Source organism: Corylus avellana, chromosome ca5 (genome assembly GCF_901000735.1).
Source record: "Corylus avellana chromosome ca5, CavTom2PMs-1.0".
Taxonomy (NCBI): Eukaryota; Viridiplantae; Streptophyta; class Magnoliopsida; order Fagales; family Betulaceae; genus Corylus; species Corylus avellana.
In genome coordinates this window covers 11267446-11292737 of record NC_081545.1, presented here as the reverse complement: position 1 = coordinate 11292737, position 25292 = coordinate 11267446, and the positions used below count along the sequence as shown (strand labels likewise).

Genomic DNA, 25292 nt, shown 5'->3' with positions numbered 1-25292 from the left:
ATTGATTCGTGCCTCCTGGAGTATATAACTCGGTGCGATCGGATCCTTTGACACGCAACCTCCCAGGATTAGACTATAGCGTCTATCTTTGTTAAGGACGCACTTCCAAGAACGAAGACTAATAGAACAACCCAAATCTTTTCTTGTAGAACAACAATTCATAATTGAAAACATAGAAGTAATATATATATATATATATCTTAAGTCTCTTTTTTGTATGTTTTATTGACAAGAAGGTTGGCTGAATATATAGAAATGAAGCTCACGTTTTCTTTCTTAAAGAGAATCTTTTAGTATCCAAAGCCTTGAATGACTTCAAGACCAAACGGTCAAAAATGCTTGAAAACCATAGAAGACAAATACCTTTAGACCTTGTTAATGTCAAAGGTCAAAATTGTTGAACAATTAAAACCCATGGAATTGTTAATGGCCAGAGGTTAGAAACAATAAAAATGAAAATCAATAGATTTGATGACTAAGGGTCAAAACGTATGGAGAAACTCAATGCCCTTAATGACCAAACGGTCACAAAAATTATTTCTCAAAGAAACCACTAGCAAATATCAAACAAGGAATAAAAGGGCTTATGAAGAAAGAAAAGAAGAAAACAATTTGTTTGTAACACAAATATTCTAACACAAGGTTGATAACACCTTGTCGGTAAGAGAGGCATTGAGCCAACTCATGACGAACTGATCCTTTTTGAGCCATAGTTCATACTCAGGGTTAAGGTCAGTGGAGTCATTGCCATTAGTATCAGGCAGAAATTTGACTGGGCACGGTTCGGTACCATCCACGAAACCCAGCAAATCATGACTTTGTAGTATAATTGGTGCCATCCTACGGGTACCAATGAGTTGGGTAATATTTGGTGGAGTGAAAACAGGGGTTTTGGGGGCAGAACTGCTGGTAGCCATGAGGAAGATAAAGGATAGGAAAAAAAAAAATTCTGGAACGGAAGAAGGATCTATGCGTGAGCTATAAGCTCTGATACCATGAAGATTAAGATGAAAGGATAATGTTTTATTCATTGAATTACACTATCATACACTGCTGTATATATAAGCAGAATAGAAGTCTTAATAGTCAAATACAAATATTACAGGCTGAATTGTAGTAGAGTTTCCTTGTATATTCTGATATCTCTATCCCTGATTATACGCATGAGCTGGTTGCAATCCTTTCCATCTTGGTGTAGGTGCAGGATATTTCCCTTAATGGTTTAGGCGTATCAGTCGTGATATTGCCTTCTTGATCTTCATGAGCTGTAGAGGATTTGTCACTAGCTGGTTGGTTAACACCAATGAGGAGTTGATCCACGGACCACATCTCACCGAACTGTGTTACTTAAAACCTCAAAACCCCTACGCAACACCGTCAAACGCCACCTCCCACAACCAATCTCCGATGGCCTCAGCCGCTGCCAGGTCCATTTTCCGCTCATGCTCTGTCTCCGCTCGCCGCACCGCGGCTCGCCTCGGTCCCGAAGCCAAAGCCAAAGCCGCCGGCTCTCCCTTCCGCACCGCAGCCAAAAAGCCCGTCTCCACTCCAACTCTCGGGTATATATATATATATATATATATATATATATATATATATGAAGGTTCTGAAACTGATTTTATTTTTTTGTCCATTTTTGTTTGTTTGTGGGAGTTTTTGATTATCTGGGGTGCCAGAAAACGGTCTTTAGTTGAAATTAGAGCACGTCTATTTCTTTTTTATTGTCTGTGAGAGCAACACTGGACATTTTCTCGGAAACCAAACAGAGTTTAGAGTTAGTATTACGATGGCACATTGTTCAGGGTGCCAATTTGTCTATGCCGTTTGCGTTTGAGAAAATGTGGGACAAGAAAAACAGATGGAGAATTTGAATTTTGATGTTTTGGATGGTCATCCGGGATGAGATAAATATGTAATCTTTGGATAAATGTAGTACCAATAATGGGGTTGATGAAAGTTAGGCTTTCATTTCCTGTAAAACAAAGCTGCGATGAATATAAATATAATATTCCGAATTTTGATTGCTTTCTTTCCTAGATTTTTCTCGGTGTCCAAACAGAGTTTAAGATTAGTTTTTAGTCATTAATAATGTCACATTGTTTAAAGTTGAAGGAAGATAATGTGGATAATGTATTGTTTGTGTTGAAGGTGCCCTGCTGAAATGAGCTTCTGTGTGGAGTCGATGCTGCCATACCACACTGCAACTGCATCGGCATTGATGACTTCGATGCTATCAATCTCTCAACGCACTTATGGTTGGCTCTCTGAAGGTATGATTAGTTATTCTATTCTCAAGAATATGTGATATTATAATGTTTGGTGCTAAGTAATCCATTATAATTGCGTTGGTTACTTTGGTTATGAAACTTGGCCATGTCGGTGTTTTTATTTTTATTTTTATAGGTGATGTTGTATATATAAAAAAAAAAGCATAATGCGCCTCTAAGTACACAGAACGTACACATAAGAAAACCCGCAAAAACCCACAAAAAGAAGACCCTATACAAACCCTAAAAACCAAAGAATCCTAACTTGGCTATGTTGGTGTTGCTATGAGTTAGTGTGGTTTTTCAAGATTTTCCAATTTGACTTGATTCTATTTTTGAGAACTATCCCACATGATGTTGCCAATGTTTGTTTTGAGTAATTTGGTTCCTTTGTCAGCTGTAACGAGCTATAGTCAAATTTCCTTTTGGTTGTAAAAAAGTATATTTTCTTATGGCTTAATTGTCTGGACAAGAATGTAAAATACAAGGATACATATCTTCTATATCTTTTCTGATCTCCGAATCTGGAATTCTTTTCTTTCAACCAAATACAATTGCATTATCAAGTTTTTTTCCCTTTATTTTCTTTTCATTCAAATTTTCAGGACCAAATAGGTTTCCTACTCTTGACTTTGATGTCTACCTTTTCAATTGTTCTTCTTTTGCTCTCTTATTCCTATTTTTGATTAAGTTAAAAAAGCACACTACTCTTGTAATGTTGTAGGCCGAGACGAGACAGGATGAAGATCAAGAGGCAAAGATGGAATGACTTGGATTTGTTTATGTTTTCAAGATTTTAAAGCTGTAGGGAGTGCTATCGGCAATATGTTAGGCAGGATAGCTATCTTTTTGAAGTAATGATGAAATGTGATGTAAAGCAACCGATTTAGAATAAGAATGATAGGAGGTTTTTTTTTTCCCAGAGGATCCATCAAATAATATAATGCAGTGGCTTTTGTGAGCCATTTTATTCTGGAAAACTTGTGCGTTGCTTGTCATTATAATTTTTCTACTTTTATAAGAGTCTTATTGTATCATTTGAGTAATCCCATACATCCCCATGACTGAGTTTAGGATTTGTGGTGGCCTTGCAGTATGCAGTTGTCCGGTTCATAGAAGGAGATTTACTGATAAAGAAAATGAAAGTCTGCTTACCACACACTTTAGAAGATGAGCTGAGACTTTCCTAAATAGGACTTTGAATTGTCAATTTTTTTTTTTAAAGGTTGGAGTCTTTATAGATGTTTAAGGATGCTATATTTGAATAATAGCATTCCAATTTTGGAAGGGAGGCATTCTTTCTTCCTTTCGTCTTTTCTTGGTTGATTTTTCCTCTGGGGCATAAAGAGCGTCTCATGATCCAAAAATACAGTAGGAACTAGATGTAAGATTCCAACCTCTGAAGTATAGACTTGTAGAATTTTATTGTTAAGTGATTTGTACTGTGCTACATTATTTGATTCTGAATATTGTACTTAATTTAAGTTGTTACCAATGTTAGTCGCTGGGATCATTGAGCAAGCATACTAATCATTTTCATCCAACCAGCTTGCAATGATGATGAATGATGCATGCCCGAGGAGTCAACCAAAGTTTTGTGCGCAAAATTGCTCATTATAAGACACTGATTGCTGATAAGTTAGAAGTTTTGAATGAGCTGCAGAAGAGACAAGTTGAACATCCTGAGCTCCAAAACTTAGTGAACTAGTAGACTTTGTTGTTTTTATCTATGGCTAAGACATTTTCTCTATTTGTCTGGTGCATGATTTTGTATTTATAGCTCATAGACTTTAATTGGGAAGATCTATTATTGCAGAATAATGCATTAATTTACTTCCTTTTTTTTCCTAAAATTTCTTTTTTTTTCCCCCTTATCTGGCTCTAGCCTAAGGCCATAAGAACTTGATGTAAAACATTTGAGCACACTCCTAATTATCTTTTTCATTCTCTATTTGTTGAAGTTTTTTATTACCGCATATATGACAGTGAGCAGTAGGTATCTTCTTGATACATATGATGAACTAAAAAAATGAAAAAAAAAAAAAAAAAAAGAAAAGAAAAAAAAAGAAGAAGAAGGTCAAGTATCATAGTTTCTCCCATTGACTGCCATTGGGGCCAAGTATCAGGGGGAGAAACTCTCACCAGGTCAAGTACTCGTGCGTTTCCGGTGTAGTTAGCCTGTTCTAAATCTCTTGACTAAAACAAAAAAGTAGGAAGTCCATTTCTAGGTTTATCGATATGTAGGTTGATAACTATGGCAGCTTTTTTGTCACAACTTTAGCTCATTGCAGGAATTGTTGCTGTATTGTATTATCATCGAATGTTCACAGGGAAAAAAAATTCTTGAAATTATGTATAAACATGATGATAGTAAACATCCATGTGAGATGATTTCTAATCATACCATTCTTGTAGTTTAGTATATCCTTGTCTCAAATAACTCAAGGACATGTCATTTCTTGCCATCTGGGTGTTGCAATGAGCCCAGCATTTTGCGACTCAATTGATAGTTTTATTTCTGACTCCATCTTTTGTTTGTTTAGGGCTGTAATCTCCTCTAATTGTTGGCAATCCTGCCTGGAGAAGGACTATGATGATCTTTCCTTGCTTTCTTCTATAGTTTTGTTGCTATTTCGTGGTAATCATGGCTACTAGATTAGTTATTGAACACTTCTTTTTTTGTACTTTTTGTCTAATAATTATATCTTTAATGATCTTTATACTGTTTTGCATAGTAGACGGCTGATTTGTATTTGTAAACAGATGTGCACTGCTAGCAAGTTTTAGTTGCCATGGAATTTGATGGCAGCATTGTACATTGTCCTTAACTATCAGATGTAATCTGCTCAAATCTTGGTGATGTTTTTACAGTTCCTTTTTCTTGTAGAATTGCCTGTAATATTTACTATTAACTTAATTGTCCTTCATCATAAACTTAGGTCTGCCTCAGTTACAATCCATTGATACACTTGTCAGCTTTACCTTGACATCTTACTTTCTAACATTGAGATTAATTTTTTCTCTATGTGGTTGCAACTTATTCCTAGTGCCTTTTCTTTTTCTCATCAAATTAGCCTTGCTGAAATGTTTTCTGTGGTAAGCTTCCCGATGGCTATGTATTCAGTATCTGTTTGATGTCTTCAACTGATCTGTTCTTGACTAGTTGAGCCCAATAAAAAGTAAGTGTTGTAAGTTGGGGTTGGTTAAACAAGATTGAATTCTTGTGATTGCCTATCTTGATATAGATATGTGTGTGTGCGTGTACTATAAAACATACATATAGACTTAGGTCCCGTTTGGTTTGCAAAATAGACTCTTGGAATGGACTAGATATAATTCTAGGTATAGCTATTCCTTTATTTAGTAACACATTATTCCTGAGAATAGTTTATTCTCTTGGGACTACTAATTTAATACACGCAGGATTAGCTAAGCCACTAAAAAATGAGTGACTTCGCTAATTTTTAAGGAATTGAATACATTTTTCACACACACACACACATATATATATATAACAAAATAAAATAAAAAATATGAAAATAAAGTGGGTGGCTTGAGTGCTTGGGGGTGGTTCGATAAGGGGCGGAATTAGAATATTTAATTTGGGGGAGCAAAAGTTAATTTTTAAAAGTATTTAAATTTTTTTCTTTGGTGGGACACCTTGCTCTCACAGGGGGGGGGGGGGGTCCTCCCAAGCCTGTGGGTAGTCCTCACTCTCTAACCACCCCCCTCGGAGGCCCTATGGTGGTCGCGGCCACCACGTAGGTCATCGGGGGTGGCTGAGGCCACCCACGGAGCTGTTCTGGGGTGGTCGGCCCCCCATTTTATTATTATGTTTTTTTAAAATATGAGTTTGAAAAAAAAAAATGGGGCTTTTTCGTAATTTTGATTCAATTCTAATTTTTGCATGTGTGTTGTTACCAAACTAAGGAATATGATTAGTTATTCTATTTCACACTCTTCTATTCCTAGTAATATCTATTCATTTTTCAATAGACTAGACATTCCGCGAACCAAACGAGGCCTTAAGGTTTCATTGTCCATTATTCTAAATATGGTTATAAGATATTAAAAATAGTTCATTGCATAAGAAAAAAAAAATCATATATGATTTATTACAAATACAAGGTTGGTGAAGTTAATTTTTAGAAGTTTATAAGTAAAAATAATTTATCTAACTAACTTCAAATGAAAAAAAAAAAAAAATCTTAATAGTAATTAAATAACTAATGATAATATTTACTTTATATAAGAAATGAATAAGTTTTTCTTTTTGATATGTTCGGGAATGAGATTCGAATTAGGAATCTCCGTTTTGTAAGACGTGGTCTCCAGCCAATTACATTACCCCTTAGGGACAAGGAATGAATAAGTTAATTGAACAGCTTGTGAACAAACTCGAATTCGTTCTAAAAATAAAATAGAGTTTGAATAAATTATCTAACTCAATGATAGATTCGAGTTTGGATCATGTTCAAAACAAAATTAGATGAACTAAACTTAAACATTCAATACTCAACTTGATTCAGTTGATTATTGCCCTAATTCCAATCAAACCCTTTTTTGAGCTTAGGGTTTGCATTTTGTGTAAAATGTTTATGTGCTCGAATTTATTTATTTTTTTTTTTTTTTTCTGTTTTTTAACTTGGTTCCTTGACTGGTGAGTTAGCAAATGATGAGGATCAAAATAACGACTGGATTCTAGAGTTGTTTGTTTTGGGGGGTTCAATGCTTTGAAAGCGACAAGATGAGAATAGCTGAACTGCTGAAGTATCATTATTAAAAGAAATTGTGGAAATAAATACATCTTTGAAAGCAAAAGACTCACACGAAAGAAAGGCAAAGATGCATATGAGGTGAAATCCAACTGACAAAAGCATTTTTAGTAGAGAATGTGATTTTTATATGCAAGATCCAAAATGCATGTGATTCATAGAGTATGTGATTCTCTTATGCATTTTTAAAACTGCATATGTTGGGAATAATTTCACTCAATCTGCCCATAAGATCCTGATCCTGTGACAGGCAGAGCTACCAATTCAGGGAGACACAATCAGAGCCCGAGTAGGACTCTACTAGAAAAATCTGTGCTAACAGTCATACTCCAAATTGAATAGGAGTAGGAGTCCAGGTCCAATTCAAACTCTCAACACTCCTAGGTCAAGTTAGGGGTAGAAACTCTAATCCCAAGTTGGACTCTACCTCTTAGCCTATTAATAGGCCCCTACACTAGGTATAAAGGACATACTGAGTTATTATGTATTGAGCATACTTTTCTCACAAGAACTGACTTAGGAATTATTATGCATTGAGCTATTTTTGGTAAGGTGGACAATTTTTTACATAATTTACAAAGTTGATACGAACCTAATACAAATTTAGCAAGGTTAAAATTGAGGGATCTCAGCCGTTTAATTAAATTGGTTGGGTTATGGTTGACTATATATTCTTCTACTCATGTCTTAATACAACCCGTGTAATACCTTAAGTAATAATCAAGGTTATGTAAGCTTTGGTAGGGCTATTAGGTTGCTAAGTTCAATAGGGTTCATTGGAAGGAAGAATTTTAACTTTTCTTCTTAGCCAAACATTCGAGCTTGGATGATCGAACATAAAGTCAAACCCTAGTGATGAACATTCAAGGTTGGATGTCTGAACATTTGACCTTAACCCTACTCTAGAACATTCGACTGGAAACCCTAGGATCGTTGGTCTAATAGCACACCAAACATTTGAAGGTACCCCTCCTGAATGTTCGACACATGGCAATATTGTGTAAGCCAATTCATCCTTATCCTCTGACCTCTGTTCCTCTATAAATACCCCTCCCCTAAATCCCTTCAACCTATTTCCACCCCTTTATCTTAGTGTTACCCTAGAGTGAGTTTGTGTGAGTGCTTTGGAGGAAAAGATGCATTCTTGTTAGTTTTTCTTCTAAGGAGGTAACTTTTCTAGCCTAATTCGTTTCTTAAGTTGTTATACTATCTAGTTGTTTTTCATACCATAACTTGTAGGTTTAAGCTTGTATATAATTTTGTTGGCCTTAGTACTAGCTTAATGGTGGTTTAGTGTATTAATAATGTTGGACACAGTTCTTTCTGCATGGATGTGTTATTATGGCTTAGGACTCTATTAGGAATCATGTTAAGACATTATGACGTGCCTATAAGTGGTTTTGCTAGTTTTTGGTTTGAAATGAGTTTCCTGCCCATTACTGAACGCTTGACCTTCTCTAATAGAAAAGTTCGATGTTGTGATTGAACATTCGATCCTCCTTGTACGAATGTTCGAAGGTCACGCAGAAACTATATTTTAAGCGTTTTAGGACTTAGGGCTTGTTTAGCTCAGATTTATAAGTAATGGTAGGTATTTTCTCATATTTCGAGGTTGTGGAGCCTTTGGTGAATTTTGTTGAGGAGCCTTACGATATAAGTGAGTAAAAACTCACATGAATACTTGTTATTATGTCATTTTCACATAACATGAGTATTTTATATATCAACATGAATCTTTAAAACTCTCATGAAACACCTTTAGATTATAGTGAACTCTATTTTGTGAAAATGAATGATGAATAAACAAGATAACGAAAATGATGATTTGCAAAAGCATACATGTAAAATACGGAAAAAAAAAAATGAATTGCATCGTATAACATGATACATCGGTACGTGCAAGATAACAACCATGAGCTTATTAAAATTATAAAGGTTAACCCTATGGTCAAAAGATGTTGATTCTTTATATTTGGTCTTGGATTCAATAGTTGTTTCATGAATGATGCAACCATGTTTGAGTGGTGGTTACTATAGACCGACGTTATTAGCAGCTTGGGTCATCTGAGTTAGACTCGATTGAGTTGCTAATGATGGATGGTACACGTATAATATCCGGGGAACCAATATTGTATTACAAGTTCTTTAGGACAACGCCAACCCTACCAAAAAGGGGTTAAGGGCTTAGATAGATCATATAGAGTTGAACTATGACATAATTTTCTTATTACAACATATATATTGCATTCATGATGATATCATCAAATGATGAATTGTAACCTTGCATTGCTGCATTTGACTTAAAAACATATGAGTTCACTATGCAATAACTTGTATGTTATATGTATTTATACTCATTAAGTCATAAACTTACTCTTGTATCTTTTCCACATATTAAACATGAGTTGTTTTATATATAGTATAATTGACAATGGATCTCGGGAGGTACTAGCTTATTTTGAGGGATATAACTAAGATTATTTTTAAGGAGTTGGATTGCGTGTGGCTTAAGGATATATGGGATGTTGATAAAGCCACCCACTAGGATATGATTGAGATTATTTACATGCTTTATCTTCTTAAGATTAGGCTTTGTGACTTGATGTTATATTATGACTATTAGATTTGGCTTGTATCCTATAATATGTTTTGGATGAATTGGTCTTTTGACCATAACATTTGGAGAATCATCTATGTTATAATGTTTTAGATTTTCTATGGTTATTTGATCATCGTGATTTAATTTATAGCTATATTTGCTTATAAGTGAAAAAGTCTTCCACTATAGACTCTCTTCGGAGAGGATGGGATCCTTGAATTTTATTCTTTGTGGAATGAGACTGGGAGGTGAACCATAAAGTTAATTACCAATTAATTAATTTCATCGGGGTGTTACAAACTTGAAACTGATATACGACATTTAGCGTTAACAAATTTTTTACATTTCCTGCAAACCTATTAAAAATTAAGGGGCCTAATCCGTTTAATTAATAGATTGAGTTAGGATTGACCTATATAATTTTATACTCATATCTTGACATGACTCAAACTAAACATGCAAACACGAATTGTCATCCATAATTTTCTGACATCATATTCATAGTTAGCACATTCGTTAGAGTTAGGGTTAGAAGAAGCTTCAACTCCGTATCAAGGTCATAATCAATATCGTCATGGATGTAAATTTCTTACGATATCATCATGATTTTTTTTATTATTATTATTAAAAAAACATGTGAAAAACGCATACTACTAAAAAAAAAAAAAAAAATGTAAGAATAAATAGCATGTCTTTTCACTTGGCAAGGCACACATGCGTTTTTATTTTTTATTTTTTATTTTTTTATTTTTAACTATTGCTATTAAAAACGCTTGTGAATCTCATATGCTATTAAAAAAACACTTACACTTACACTTCCCTTCTTTTTTTTCTTTTTCTTTTTTCCAGGAGTTAATATGGAGTAAAGTCTGTTTGGCTGTCTAGGAAGACCTTATTCCGGAGTGCAGTCTAAATAGCCCACAGCAGGCATAGGCTGGAGCATCCATACAGCCAAACAAACCCTCCAATGAGGAGTTGATCCACGGACCACATCTCACCGAACGGTTTCTTAAAAGTTAAAACCTCAAAACCCCTACGCAACACCGTCAACTTCACCGTCTTCGGAACCTCCCACAGCCAATCTCCGATGGCCTCAGCCGCTGCCAGGTCCATTTTCCGCTCATGCTCCGTCTCCGCTCGCCGCACTGCGGCTCGGCTCAGTCCTGAAGCCAAAGCCGCCGGCTCTCCCTTTCGCACCGCAGCCAAAAAGCCCGTCTCCACTCCACCTCTCAGGTATATATATATATATGAAGATTCTGAAACTGATTTTTTTTTTTTATCTGTGAAAGTTTTTGATTATCTGGGGTGCCATAAAACGGTCTTTAGTAGAAATTAGAGCACGTCTATTTCTTTTTTATTGTCTGCGAGAGCAACACTGGACATTTTCTCGAAAACCAAACAGAGTTTAGAGTTAGTATTACGTTGTCACATTGTTCAGGGTGCCAATTTGTCTATGCCGTTTGCGTTTGAGAAAATGTGGGACAAGAAAAACAGATGGAGAATTTGAATTTTGATGTTTTTGATGGTCATCCGGGATGAGATAAATATGTAATCTTTAGATAAATGTAGTACGCATAATGGGGTTGATGAAAGTGAGGCTTTCATTTCCTGTAAAACAAAGCTGCGATGAATATAAAGATAATATTCCGAATTTTGATTGCTTTCTTTTCCTAGATTTTTCTCAGTCTCCAAACGGAGTTTAAGATTAGTTTAGTCATTAATAATGTCACATTGTTTAGAGTTGAAGCAGATAATGTGGATAATGTATTGTTTGTGTTGCAGGTGCCCTGTTGAAATGAGCTTCTGTGTGGAGTCGATGCTGCCATACCACACTGCAACTGCATCAGCATTGATGACTTCGATGCTATCAATCTCTCAACGCAGTTATGGTTGGCTCTCTGAAGGTATGATTAGTTATTCTATTCTCAAGAATATGTGATATTATAATGTTTGGTGCTAAGTAATCCATTATAATTGCGTTGGTTACTTTGGTTATGGAACTTGGCTATGTCGGTGCTATGAGTTAGTGTGGTTTTTCAATATTTTCCAATTTGAATTGATTCTATTTTTTAGAACTATCCCACATGATGTTGCCAATGTTTGTTTGAGTAATTTGGTTCCTTTGTCAGATGTATCGAGCTATAGTCTCTTAGGGATATTCTAGTAGTTCAACATGTTATGATTACTTGGGCAGGCTTCCGAAGAGTGTACTTATTTTCTAGTAATGTGATTGCAACAACATTACGTCTTTTTCTTCTTCTTTCTCGTTGCACTGTTAGCACTTAGGTAAGGATTGCATATATTTCATGTATTCTTGTCCAATTTCCTTTTGGTTGTAAAAAAGTATATTTTCTTAAGGCTTAATTTTCTGGACAAGAATGTAAAATACAAGGATACATATCTTCTATATCTTTTCTGATCTCCGAATCTGGAATTCTTTTCTTTCAACCAAATACAATTTCATTATCAAGTTTTTTTCCCTTTATTTTCTTTTCATTCAAATTTTCAGGACCAAATAGATTTCCTACACTTGACTTTGATGTCTACTTCTTCAATTGTTGTTCTTTTGCTCTCTTATTCCTATTTTTGTTTTAGTAAAAAAAACACACTCCTCTTTTAATGTTGTAGGCCGAAACAAGACTAGATGAAGATCAAGAAGCAAAGATGGAATGACTTGGATTTATTTATGTTTTCAAGATTTTAAAGCTGTAGGGAGTGCTATCGGCAATATGTTAGGCAGGATAGCTATCATTTTGAAGTAATGATGAAATGTGATGTAAAGCAACAGATTTAGAACAAGAATGATAGGAGTTTGTTTTTTTTCCCAGAGGATCCATCAAATAATATAATGCAGTGGCTTTTGTGAGCCATTTTATCCTGGAAAACTTGTGTGTTGCTTGTCATTATAATTAAGAGTCTTATCGTATCATTTGAGTAATCCCGTACATCCCCAAGACTGCGTTTAGGATTGTGGTGGCCTTGCAGTATGCAGTTGTGTGCTTCATAGAAGGAGATTTACTGATAAAGAAAATTAAAATCTGCTTACTACACACTTTAGAAGATGAGCTGAGACTTTCCTAAATAGGACTTTAATTGTCAATTTTTTAAAAAAGGTTGGAGTCTTTATAGATGTTTATGGATGCTATATTTGAATAATGAATGCTTGAGTCCAATATTAGAAGGGAGGCATTCTTTTCTCCTTTTGTCTTTTCTTGCTTGATTTTTCCTCTGGGGCATAAAGAGCGCCTCATGATCCATAATACAGTAGGAACTAGATGTAAGATTCCAACCTCTGGAGTATAGACTTGTAGAATTTTATTGTTAAATGATTTGTACTGTGCTACATAATATTTGCACGTGACTATGGTTGTGCACTATTCCGTGCGATTGATTCTGAATATTGTACTTAATTTAAGTTGTTACCAATGTTAGTCGCTGGAATCATTAAGCACTAATCATTTTCATCCAACCAGCTTGCAATGATGATGTGTGATGCATGCCCGAGGATTCAAGCAAAGTTTTGTGTGCAAAATTGCTCATTATAAGACAGTGATTGCTGATAAGTTAGAAGTTTTGAATGAGCTGCAGAAGAGACAAGTTGAACATCCTGAGCTCCAAAACTTAGTGAACTAGTAGACTTTGTTGTTTTCATCTATGGCTAAGACATTTTCTCTTTTTGTCTGATGCTTGATTTTTTATTTATAGCTCATAGACTTTAATTGGGAAGATGTATTGCAGAATAATGTATTAATTTACTTCTTCTTTTTTTTCCTAAAAATTGCTGAAATGCTTGCATCGATGTTAATAAGGTCAATAAAGCATGATACTAATATCTCTTATTCAATCAGCTGGCAATGGTGATTCGTGATGAATATCGCATGGGTTTGGGAGAAGTTTTATCCAAAGTTCTTGCTTTCTAAGAGAATGATGCCAATAGTATAGAAGTAGTGGATAATTCTGTTCTCAAAAATTTCTTTTTTTTCCTCTTTATCTGGCTCTATCCTAAGGCCATAAGAACTTGATGTAAAACATTTGAGCACACTCCTAATTATCTTTTTCACCCTGCCAACAGTGAATCACGTGAAGCAGTGATGTATGTCTATTTTCATTCTCTATTTGTTGAAGTTTTTTATTATTGCATCTATGACAGTGAGCAGTAGGTATCTTCTTGGTACATATGAACTGAAAAAAGGAAAAAAAGAAGAAGGTCCTCCCATGTACCATAGTTTCTCCCATTTACTTCTATTGGGGCTAAATATCAGGGGAGAAACTCTCACCAGGTCAAGTACTTGTGCGTTTCCGGTGTAGTTAGCCTGTGTGTTTGAGCTGGGCAGTCCTGTTCTAAATGTCTTAGGACTAAAACAAAAAAGTAAAAAGTCCATTTCTAGGTTTATCGATATGTAGGTTGATAACTGTGGCAGCTTTTTTGTCATAACTTTAGCTCATTGCAGGAATTGTTGCTGTATTGTATTATCATCGAATGTTCACAGGAAAAAAAAGAATCTTGAAATTTTGTATAAACATGATGATAGTAAACATCCATGGGAGATGATTTCTAATCATACCATTCTTGTAGTTTAGTATATCCTTGTCTCAAGTAACTCGAGGACATGTCATTTCTTGCCATCTGGGTGTTACAATGAGCCCAGCATTTTGCGACTCAATTGATAGTTTTATTTCTGACTCTATCTTTTGTTTGTTTAGGGCTGTAATCTCCTCTAATTGTTGGCAATCCTACCTGGAGAAGGACTAAGATGATCTTTCCTTGCTTTCTTCTATAGTTTTGTTGCTATTTCGTGGTGGACATTGGCATATTAATCATGGCTACTAGATTAGTTTTTGAACACTTCTTTTTTGAACTACTTTTGTCTAATAATTATATCCTTAATGATCTTTATACTGTTTTGCATAGTAGACGGCGGAATCATATTTGTAAACAGATGTGCACTGATAGGAAGTTTTAGTTGCCATGGAATTTGATGGCAGCATTGTACATTGTCCTTAACTATCAGATGTAATCTGCTCAAATCTTGGTGATGTTTTTAACAGTTCCTTTTTCTTGTAGAATTGCCTGGGTTTACTATTAACTTAATTGTCCTTCATGAGAAACTTAGGTTTGCCTCAGTTATAATCCATTGATACACTTGTCAGCTTTACCTTGACATCTTACTTTCCAACATTGAGATTAATTTTGTCCCTATGTGATTGCAAAATATTCCTAGTGCCTTTTCTTTTTCTCATCAAATTAGCCTTGCAGAAATGTTTTCTGTGGTAAGCTTCCTGAGGGCTATGTATGCAGTATCTGTTTGATGTCTTCAACTGATCTGTTCTTTACTAGTTGAGCCCTATAAAAAGCGAGTGTTGTAAGTTGGGGGTTGGTGCAATGGTATTTAATATTTATAGTGAGATGAGGGTCTTAAAATGCAGTTACATGGTGGGCCTAAATCATGCCTAAAACTAATATACTTGATCCCAATTTGGGTTGTAATTGAAACAAGTTGTTCGTAATCAGTTCGAGCTCGACTCCTATAAATTTGACTGAATTTCAGTTTGTTTATTAACAAACTAAAAGCTCAAATTAGAATCTAGGCTTGTTTATTAAATAAGCTTGATATCTTGTGATTGTCGGTCTTGATATAGATTTGTCGTGTGTGCGTGTGTACTATAAAACATACATATAGACTCAAGATTTCGTTGTTTATTATTCTAAATATGGTTATAAGATCTTATAATTAGTTCATTTCATAATAAAAAAAAATTATGCGTCATTACAAATACAAAGTTGGTGAAGTTAATTTTTAGAAGTTTATAATAAAAAGGGGAAAATACTCCTTGAACTATCCATCAATTTGCACTTTTAACCTCAATGTTTAAAAAGTGACACTTTACCTCCACTCCCCCCCTTCCCCTCCCTCTCCCAAAGTATTTGACATTGACATTTGACCCTCATGAAGTACATTTTACTCCCTAAAGTATTTTAAATTGACACTTTACCCTCTTGAGTTGACACTTTACCACCCCCAAAACTTAACTACTTTAGAGAATAAAGTGTCAACTCAAAATACTTCAGGGGATCAAGTGTTCATGTCAGATACTTTTGGGAAGGGGTAAAGTGTCACTTTTTAAACATTTGGGTTAAAAGTGTAAATTGGTGAATAGTTCATGGGGTAAAGTGTATTTTCCCCTAATAAAAATTAATTTATCTCTTTAACTTCAAATGATAAAATCTTAATAGTAATTTTAAATAACTAATGATAATATTTACTTTATGTAAGGAATGAATAAATTAATTGAGTAGCTTGTGAACAAGTTTGAATTTTTTCTAAAAATAAAACCTAGTTTGAATAAATTATCTAGCTCAATGATAAATTTGGATCACATTTAAAATAAAATTAAAGGAACAAAGGAAAGGCAAGGATAGATTTAGACGTCAAAGAGATGAAATCAAACTGACAAAAGTATTTTTAATAGAGCATGTGATTTTTATATGCATGATCTAAAATGCATGTGATTCATAGAGTATGTCATTCTCATATACATTTTGGATAGACGTTAGTTTAATAGATTAGATTAGAGAAATTTAATTTCAACTCAATTTGGAGGAACATTTTGTACAAAGGGAGAATAATCTAATCCCAACATTGTACAAGGTGCAGCTCAAAGACTAACCATCTAAGGTGGCTACCTTACCTAAGTGCTCCTTATAAAATAAATGGGAAAGTCCACATATCCCTTCAAACTACAATCTAATTGACAATGTCCTCCTCAAATTACTAAAAATTGTCAATGTTTCCCCAATGACGGAACTACCCTTAGTAAAATAAAACAAAAAATACTGAAACTTATAGAAAAAACCTAAAACTATATATATAAAAACCAAGGGTGGCCAAATAAAAAAAAATTCCTTTTATAAGAAAAAAAAAATTTGACTTTTTTTTTTTATATATATATAAAAATTGAAAATTTTCGTTTTATTAAAAAAAATTGTTTTATAATTTTATTTTTAACTAAAAAATTCCGGTTTTTTTTTTTAATTCATTTTAAAAAATAAATTTTTTTTTTTTTTAATAAAAATTGAAAATTTTCGTGTTTTTTTTTTTTTAAGTTTTTGTTTTATAATTTTCTTTTAAAATAAAATTTTCCGTTTCAAAAATTTTTTTTTAAAAAAATTCGTTTAAAAAATTTTGTTTTTTCATTTTTTTAAATAAAAATTTTCTTTTTTAAAAAAGTCGTTTTTTTTTTTTTAAATTAAAATTTTCGTTTTTAAAATTTTTATTGGGTTAAGTACACTTTATCCCCCAAAGTTTGAGTCGATTTTCAATTTGCTCTTCAATGTTTCAATTTTTACAATGCACACTACCAAAGTTAAAAAAAAATTTAATGTGGCCCATATGTTAATCATTTTCCTTTTTTCTAATGAAAATAATAGAAAATATTAAATTGCCCCTACAATTTTATTTTTTTATTTAAAAACAATAAAAAAAACTCAAAAAAAAAAAAAAAAAAAAAATTGGTGATGGCCGTAGCCACCCCTTTGGCCATTTTGGGGGGAGGCCAACCACCCCCCTTTGGCCATGGGGGTGGCTTGGCCACCCCCATTTGGCCGAATTGGGGTGCCACCCTCATGGCGGGTGGCTGACCACCCTTGTTGAGCCACCTCCTTGGCCATTTGGGGGTGGCCGAGGGTGGTCGTAACCACCCCCATTTGGGCCTTAAGGGTGGTCGACCACCCCCAATCCGGCCAGATGGGGGCCCACCCCCAAATGGCCCCAAGTTTTTTTTAATTATTTTTTAATTTTTTATTTTGGTTCGACTTGGGGTCATTTTTGAAATTTGTTAAAATACATGGGGACAATTTTGGAAATTTAAGACCAAAAATACACGTGCCAAGACGTGACCAATTTTCGGTTAAATTGGACGAAAATTGTTAACGGATAGGCCACATTTGGGGTGTATTGTAAAAATTGAAATATTAGAGGTCAAATTGAAAATGGCTCAAACTTTAGTGGGTAAAGTGTAATTTTTTCTTTTTTTTTTTTTTTTTTTCAAATGTACAGAGGTATTTTTGTCTTATTGTGAAATTTATAAGAATATTTTTTATCTTTTTGTTAGCTTTAATGGAGACATTAACAATGTTTTGGTAGTTTAGAGTACATTGTCTCAATTGAAAGTTTGTGGAGACATTGTTAATTGGGTTGTAGCTTAAGGGGGTACGTAAACTTTACCCTTATCTTAAGAAATAGTATTAAAAGGCTCATTGAGAAATAAAGACTCCCTAAAAATAGCAAATTTTTTATTATTGATAAAAACAACATTAATTACCTCACAAGGTCAAACTTTAATATACCTTAAATATCTTTTGCTACTTTGTTGTTCAAGACTTACAAATAAAGAAAGGTTAATAACAAATCATAGTGTAATTTAAATAAAAATATATTATGAAATTGAAATAAATATTATTTAATAAAGATCAAAAATATTTCAAAAATCTCACATAAAATTTATGTCTTAGAGTTGAGGAAATTGGACTAAAAGAAAGGACATGGAAACAGAATTTGGTCTCCCTGATTGGATGTTCTGTTGAGAGGAGAATAACTACCTTTTAGAATCCCTCGAGAGTGAAGGCTGAGGGAATTTTCCTTTTTCTTTTTTCTTTTTATGGAGGTAAAGGGAGAGGGAATATTAAAAGGAAGGGGCAAGAATTGTGCCAATAGTTCTTTAGCTGTAGAACCACAAGTCCCACATGCACCCAAACAAAAAGCACAAAACCACTTTTGTTAAGTGAAACTACAACTTGGTATCTCAGCTAAAAATTGCAACATTATTACTTTGCAATCAAGATCTCATAAATTTACAAGCAAGCAAAGAAACAAAAATTGAAATTGAATTGTTGACAATATGAGATTGTTTTGGCCCTGAGTTGAAAATGTGATATTTTACTTTTCCAAGTACAACAATGGAGAGTTGACAACTTTTCCAGATGCAATCACATTCTCAATTTCACAATTACTTGCAGTAATGATAGACATATTAGGGATAAAAACAACTTCAGCAAGACTTGCATACCACATATAGAAATCGGAACCAAGATAATAGTTCAATGCCAGCAAACAGAAATCAAACCCCTAATGTCAAAACATTGCTTCCACATGATACAATCATTCTTCAATAACATTAACTAGTTCATACTCGACAAGAGAAAGATTGTTATCCTCTTTAACTTCAAAATTAGCAGGTTCGGCAGCTTCAACACGTCCCCATTTATCAACTGCTAGCCTCATAGAACCTTTAAACATGTCAATCTTTGCATTCCGAAGGATTACAGTGGAGTCTGGATTCATGATATCAACTGCACATGAATAAAGCTATGAATTAATACAATAAAGAAGAGTAATACTTTGTAAACCTTTATCTAGCTGCTAAAATTATATGTGTGTATAGAAGTTTGATACTCATCCAACTAATGAATTTAGGAAATAATAAACCAATTTAAAACCTGAAGCTTCACATTTAATGGATGAAGTTGCACTAGGCACAATTAATTAAAGGATTTATCATTATCAAGCCAAACAAATAGAGAAAACAAAAAAAACTCAAATTCACAAATTCCTTTCTGTTCCTACACTTTCTCAGCAACCAAGAAATCAGAACAAATACTCCCAACCTCCATTGCAACAGAGAAAGCAAGGTCATATACATTATACATACATACATCAACATATACCAATACATGCATGGTTTCAGTGCAACTAAATACTGTACACACAGAATACGTTAGCACACTAGCAAATGTTTTTTTATAAGTACATCAGTTTTATAAAAGAATACTAGCAATAACTACACCTTTCTCACTTTTTCAGAACCAAACCTTACTACAAATGCACAAATAATATGTTTACATCAGTTTTATAAAAGTATAATAGCAATAACTACACCTTTCTCAGTTTTTCAGAACCAAACCTTACTACAAATGCACAAATAATATGTTTACATACATTAATCCACACGTTAATATTCAGGCACGGATATCCGTATGTGCATGCACACACAAGTGTGCACAAACTCATTGTTTTGATTTCCAGCAAATGCCCAGAGTTGCACCAATCCCAGGTCCCAGGCAATGAAAATCCCAATACCTAAAACATAAATGTCTTCCCTTTTTCCAAGCTATCATAGCAATCAAAGACACCAAAATACCACCAAAACAACCAAAGAACAGCTTCGCATAAATAAACATGTATAACCTAGTAATTACTTACATACATTTAAGACAAAAATTAAAAATTAAAAACCCCAAGAGTAGCACAGAGTAACCTTCCCCAAACAATCCATAATCAAATACCCAAACTAACAATATTCCCTTTTCTCAAATTAAGGCAGCAACGGAAACACCACCTAAAACCAGAGAAACTATGTTAGTATATTGGGATAAGTGTTTTTTGTTTCCTGTTTCAAAAAGTGTTTTTAACTTGACAAAAAGATGAGAAACATTTTTCGATTTTTTTTTTTTTTGGGATTCACATTTAAGAAAAGGTTTTCTGTGGATTACTCCTCCTTATTTCGAAAAATCACAAACAAATGTAGAGCTCTTTACTTGACCGTGTGACCACTCTCATGAAGAATCAGGTGGCCACGCAGCCACCCCGACCAGGACAGGGGTAGCTGCGCGGCCACACCTCTCCATGAGAATAGCTTCTTTTTTTTTTTTTTTTTAAATAATAATAATAATAATAATAATAATATCTCACATGCTCCTCCAAAATAAAGAACTTGTTCTTTCAAAATATTCTTACAAAAAGTTGTTTGAAAAGTTCTATAAAAAGCGTTCAATTTTTTTTTTTAAAAAAAAAGTTTTGTATTATGAGTTGGTTGTTAATATTCGAGGAAAGTGTGTTTTGCTATTCACCCAAAAACCCAGAATCAGCTACTATTCTGCTCTCCGACAAAAAACCCAGAATCAGCTACTATTCTGCTCTCCGACAAAACACCCAGAATCAGTTTCCCAAACAAAGCAAGGAAACGAAAAACCAATTTCTTCCATATTCGCACAAATTCTCTCAGAATCTAAACACAAGCATTTACCTAAAAAAAAATATATTTATCAACACACGTACTGTATACCTTGTTCATTGCGGGCAGTGAAGACGATGGTGCCGGTCTCGTCGCCGACGTGGCACTCGGCGATACGAGTAGGTTGGTGAGGGCGAGAGAGAAGCATGGATGATCGGCCAGGCTTGTTGTTGGCGACCTTGACGGGCTTGGAGCTTACAACCTTGACAATAAGCGTGTGGCCTTGCGTGCCGGGCTTCAACTGGTCGACCTTGATGAACACCGGCTTCCTCTTCCCTGTCGCAGTCGCCGTCGTCGCTTGCGCCATTGTTAATCGTCCAAAAAGCTCAAAACCCCTACACACTTGAGAACGCCAAAAGGGGGGTTGAAGCTAAACCCTAGGCGTAGTTGTGACCTTATTCTGAGGCGATTGGGATTTTGGGGACCTCGGGTTTTTGGGCTTTTTTTTATTCTTTTATTTTTGTTTGGGTTTATGGTTTGGGCTGGAAAGAAGTTCTATTTGCAAAAGAAAACTAAAAAAAATAAAATCTATTTGGATGGAGTTGTGCACTCCGCTATAATTAACTGTATATTTTCCTGTTCAAATAAAATAAAGAAGATCTTAATTCATTTGTAGTAGAGTCCACATGCCGGCGGATATTAAGTGCTCGCATATACTATTAATAATTATTCGTTATCTGCACATGTGAATACAGATAACGTCATAACGCTTTTAGGATATATAGATGCGATAATATATATATTAAAAGGACAAAGTTTTCCTTGAAGGAATTTCTTTCAACTTAATCTATAAAAGTGACATGTGTTCCTTGAACATGTGATATGCACATATTTTTTTAATAGTAGGGACAGCGTTGAAATAAATTTTATTAAGAAAACAAGTGCATCTCACATGTTATTAAAAAAAAGGACACATGTCATTTTTATAGACTAGATTGAAGGAAATTCCTTCAACCCAGTTTAGAGGAAAACTTAAATAGTATTAAAAAAATATGTACATCTCACATGTTCAAGGGACACATGTCACTTTTATAGATTAAATTAAAAGAAATTTCTCCAACCCAATTTAGAAAAAAACTATCCCCTAAAAATAAATTTACGAAAACGATGTTTTGGATTGGATATAAGTTATGTTTACATTGTTTTAGATTTTTTTTTCTTCATAGTTCAGTCATTCACTTCACCGGTTCACCATGACACTGCCAGAGCCCAAAGCCACCATCTTCTTCCTCTTGCCTCTCATCATTCATTATCTCATATCTTAGACTCTCATTCACTTCACGTTGTGACGCCATTGGAGAGTAGAGCCACTATCTTCTTCCTCTCACACCACGGTTGCTTTCTCGTGTAACACCTGGGCAAAAATACAAAAGTAATGTGAAATCAATATATTTTTTTAAAATATTAGGGCTTAAAAAAAATTAAAACAAGCCCAAAACACTAAAAATTGGTCCAAATTATTTTTAAAATAGTTTCAAATACATTATAATAGAGACCCAAAGAAGGCTCAAGGGACTAAAATATGTCCAAAAGACCCATTACCTAACATGGGATAGCGAATAATAATAGCATTTAATAACAAAAAAAGAGAGAGAATAGTAACAGCATTTAATAACCGTAATAACCGTGCTGATGTAGTTTATAAAAACATGATGCAAATGCAGATATATAAAAGTGATATTCGCATTTTACGATTGTGGTAAACAATGATGAAGTATACAAACTGTTTTCAAAAACTTAAATTGATGATTTATATTGTGGAATATATATTTGTTAGAACAATTTTCCTTGCAACTATGTTAGAAAAAACTTTCACTAACCTATGGCCCGTAAGGACATAATTCTCACATGCAATTTTTAAATGGGTAATGCTATATACTACATTACTATTCCAAAATGTATTTTTCCTATCTGTTAAGAATCTATCAATTTGGTCAAATACCACACCACTATCCCTCTATGCGAGTACTTCATAAACATTTGTGCTATTTTAACACCATACTTAACTTGTTTTATATATATAATGAGCCTTTAGCTCAAGTGGTACCTTTTCCCTTTGTAACAAGGTGGTTGATGAGATTGTGGGCAGTGGTAGAGCCAGAGGAGGCGAGAGGGAGCAAACACCCTTTGGCTTGCCTAAAAAGAGTTTGCTTAAAATAGAGCAAAAAGCTAGCCTTCTTTTTCTTTTTTTCTTTTTTTTTTTTTCTTTTTTTTACAATTTCTCTTTCTTTAAACTTTTTGAGGTACATAATCAACTTTTACACTTACTTATTTTTAGATTCACTATTTAATAATAAAATCATACATTTAAATTGCTTTTTTAATAAAAATAATTGTTGATGAATACATATAAAATATATAATTGTAGCTACCTAATATTATAGATAACAACAATAATTCTAATGACTAAATTAATGATAGGCATAAAAAAATAAATTTCAAATTACATTTATATATTTTAAACAATAAATAAAATTTGTTGAGTTATTTATTTATTTCGTTATTTATATTTTTTAATATTTTTAATCAATTTTTATTCGACTTTATTTTTTAATCTTGTCCCATATGAACCAAAATCATTGATTGTGGGTTCATATCAAGTTTGTTAAACCAAGCAATCACCTGAAAACACTTCACTTAAGACTCTTAATACTACACATTTTGAGAAGATCCCCCTAAATTTTAAAAAATCTTAATTTTATCCCTTGAACTTTTAATTTGATGCAATATACTCCCTCCGTTAGATTTTAAACATTAAAAGTAATAAAATAACCTTTATATCTCCAACATTTTTTTTTTTTTTTTATAAAATTTCAAATTAAAAAAAATTGAAGTGCAATTTGATTATTTTAGTTATTTCCATTAAGGATTAATGGCTGAATATGATAGAGTGGGATTCAATTAAATCAAATTGAAAATTCATGGGATTAAATTGATAGTTTTTGAAATTTGGGAAGATCTTCTCAAAACGCGTGATAGTTCAGTGGGCTAAAATGAAGTTTTTCCTAATTTATTTGAAATATTTTTTATGTGAGGAAGTCACTGATAAATAATTAGATTCATATGGAATGCCAAACCAAAACAAAAATAAACACAGTTCTAAACACCAAATCGTCACTTCTACGTATTTCACTCACTATCACGAGCAAAAAAGCGTCTGTGTTTGGGCATAGAGGTTGACAAATCCATCAGAACAGAATTGTTAAACAAATTTTGATAAGAATGTGTTGCAGAAAACGGAAAATGGTGAGAAAGATTTAAAACCACTACTCTCAAGTCCCCTGCTTTTCAGTAAACCATATTTCAGGCCACATTTTTAACCTACAAATGATTAAATTCACGTTAAAACCACCAAAATAATTATCTACAATCCAAAAGGGAGGTATTATGAGAAAGTACCTTATAGTCAAAGTTCCATATGCTGATACCAAAGCATTAATTGAATTCTTGTGTTGATCAATTACTTGTTCATAGTTGAAGACAAGCAGAAGTTCCAGAATATGGAGCCCGTTGACATGAAAGCGACACGAGCTTGAAGAGGCACAAGCCTGTAAAGATGTCATATGTATGGTCAAGGCATGTTGAGCTAGATCTTCCAATCACCAATGTACTAATTTATCGTAATAATGGAGAGAGAAGTAGGTGCTAGAGTACTACTTTGAAAAAATGTTCGTCATGGGCCAAAACAAATATAAGAAAAGAGTAATGCTACTTAGTAAATTATTATATAACTATCATATAACTAGATGACGTGTTAGTAAAAATCAGCCATTTTTTGTTTACAAGTGCTGATCTAAAGGCTAATTTTCACTGTCACATTATCAAGTTGTATGAAATCGTATAACAGTCTACTAAATAACATTACTTATATGAAAATTATATATACCAGTGTGTTTCATGTTTCAATTCATTGTACTCAGTTTTTAGTTTCAACTTCCAGTTAAAGTTAAGTCACTTCTGAAGTTGTATCAACTAGTAGAGCATCTGCATTGGGGAAGTAATAAACTCCCCTAGTTGGTAATATAGCGGTCAAAATCTTTCCTCTCCAAGTTGAACCTCAGCAACTTTGGAAGTAAATCAGAAAATCCAAATTCAAGAATGAGCTTATTCAAACCTTTTGAACAAGAACATGTTGGCTTACTGGATGTGGATCAAATGTCTTTTGCGTCTATACATTCTCCCAAAATCCTTTTTAAGAACACAAAGAAGTAATTCTGTTGTTTACGACTTCTAAACGCACAGCTTAAAGATTTCAAATCATGAGTACTTAATAGATGAGGGAAATAAAACAGAACAGATGTAAACGTGTACCAGAAATTCAATGCACTGACAGGGATCCAGAATCTAAATCCTGCATAAAATAAAAAGGGAAAATCAAATTGCATGAAATTTGGACCTCATCATCAAGCCAAGATAAAGACGAAGTCAAAGATCTTTTTCTACCAAAAAGCAATGTCGGAAGAGCATCTCTTTGGTACTTGTCTGGAAGCTGTGAGAGCTTCCCTTGCCATAAGTTGTTCCATGCAAAAACAACAGCAATCACACATGGACCAAGCACAATTTGGTTTAGTAGCACCTGCA

At 33.8% G+C, this 25292-nt stretch overlaps 3 protein-coding genes across 9 annotated transcripts in view; 1 reads left to right on the top strand and 2 right to left on the bottom strand.

Annotated features, from left to right (window-relative positions):
• The first annotated feature begins 972 nt into the window (after positions 1–972).
• On the top strand, positions 973–14689 carry LOC132183344 (protein NUCLEAR FUSION DEFECTIVE 6, mitochondrial-like). Of its 6 annotated transcripts, none has more exons than XM_059596765.1 (3): positions 973–1559; positions 2149–2270; positions 13490–14339. In XM_059596765.1, exons 1-3 carry the CDS (start codon positions 1261–1263, stop codon positions 13507–13509), a joined length of 441 nt encoding a protein of 146 aa, XP_059452748.1. In that variant the 5' UTR covers positions 973–1260; the 3' UTR covers positions 13510–14339. The 6 variants fall into 6 exon arrangements, with proteins under 6 accessions (XP_059452748.1, XP_059452749.1, XP_059452751.1 ...); XM_059596766.1 differs by lacking the exon at positions 13490–14339 and adding an exon at positions 3816–3862; XM_059596768.1 differs by lacking the exons at positions 973–1559; positions 2149–2270; positions 13490–14339 and adding exons at positions 10590–10874; positions 11424–11545; positions 12270–13104.
• Positions 14690–18678: 3989 nt separating this feature from the next.
• On the bottom strand, positions 18679–21147 carry LOC132181115 (uncharacterized protein At4g28440). The gene is made up of 2 exons (XM_059594185.1): positions 20763–21147; positions 18679–18990 (listed from the first exon to the last, which is right to left on the bottom strand). The coding sequence occupies exons 1-2, from the start codon at positions 21016–21018 to the stop codon at positions 18800–18802; spliced, it is 447 nt and encodes a 148-aa protein (XP_059450168.1). The 5' UTR covers positions 21019–21147; the 3' UTR covers positions 18679–18799.
• Positions 21148–21844: 697 nt separating this feature from the next.
• The window catches only part of LOC132180308 (protein SYM1-like), a 44421-nt gene continuing 40973 nt past the window's right edge, over positions 21845–25292 (bottom strand). Inside the window, exons 3-6 of one of the 2 annotated variants that reach the window (XM_059593089.1) lie at positions 25155–25287; positions 25023–25062; positions 24111–24259; positions 21845–22065 (exon numbers count right to left, since the gene is read on the bottom strand). In XM_059593089.1, coding sequence (XP_059449072.1) covers positions 24172–24259; positions 25023–25062; positions 25155–25287 — 261 coding nt within the window. In that variant the 3' untranslated portion in view covers positions 21845–22065; positions 24111–24171. Of the gene's footprint in view, positions 22066–23819; positions 24033–24110; positions 24260–25022; positions 25063–25154; positions 25288–25292 lie in introns of those variants that run through there. The other variant, XM_059593088.1, reaches the window with a different exon arrangement.

Excerpts from the sequence above, each read along its gene's own strand:
- LOC132183344 (XM_059596765.1), top strand. The coding sequence starts at position 1,261 with ATGAGCTGTAGAGGATTTGTCACTAGCTGGTTGGTTAACACCAATGAG. Across the intron at positions 1,560-2,148 it reads GTCTCCACTCCAACTCTCGG|GTGCCCTGCTGAAATGAGCT; the intron begins GTATATATATAT and ends TTTGTGTTGAAG. Across the intron at positions 2,271-13,489 it reads TTATGGTTGGCTCTCTGAAG|CTGGCAATGGTGATTCGTGA; the intron begins GTATGATTAGTT and ends TTATTCAATCAG.
- LOC132181115 (XM_059594185.1), bottom strand. The coding sequence starts at position 21,018 with ATGGCGCAAGCGACGACGGCGACTGCGACAGGGAAGAGGAAGCCGGTG. Across the intron at positions 18,991-20,762 it reads CACTGCCCGCAATGAACAAG|TTGATATCATGAATCCAGAC; the intron begins GTATACAGTACG and ends ATTCATGTGCAG.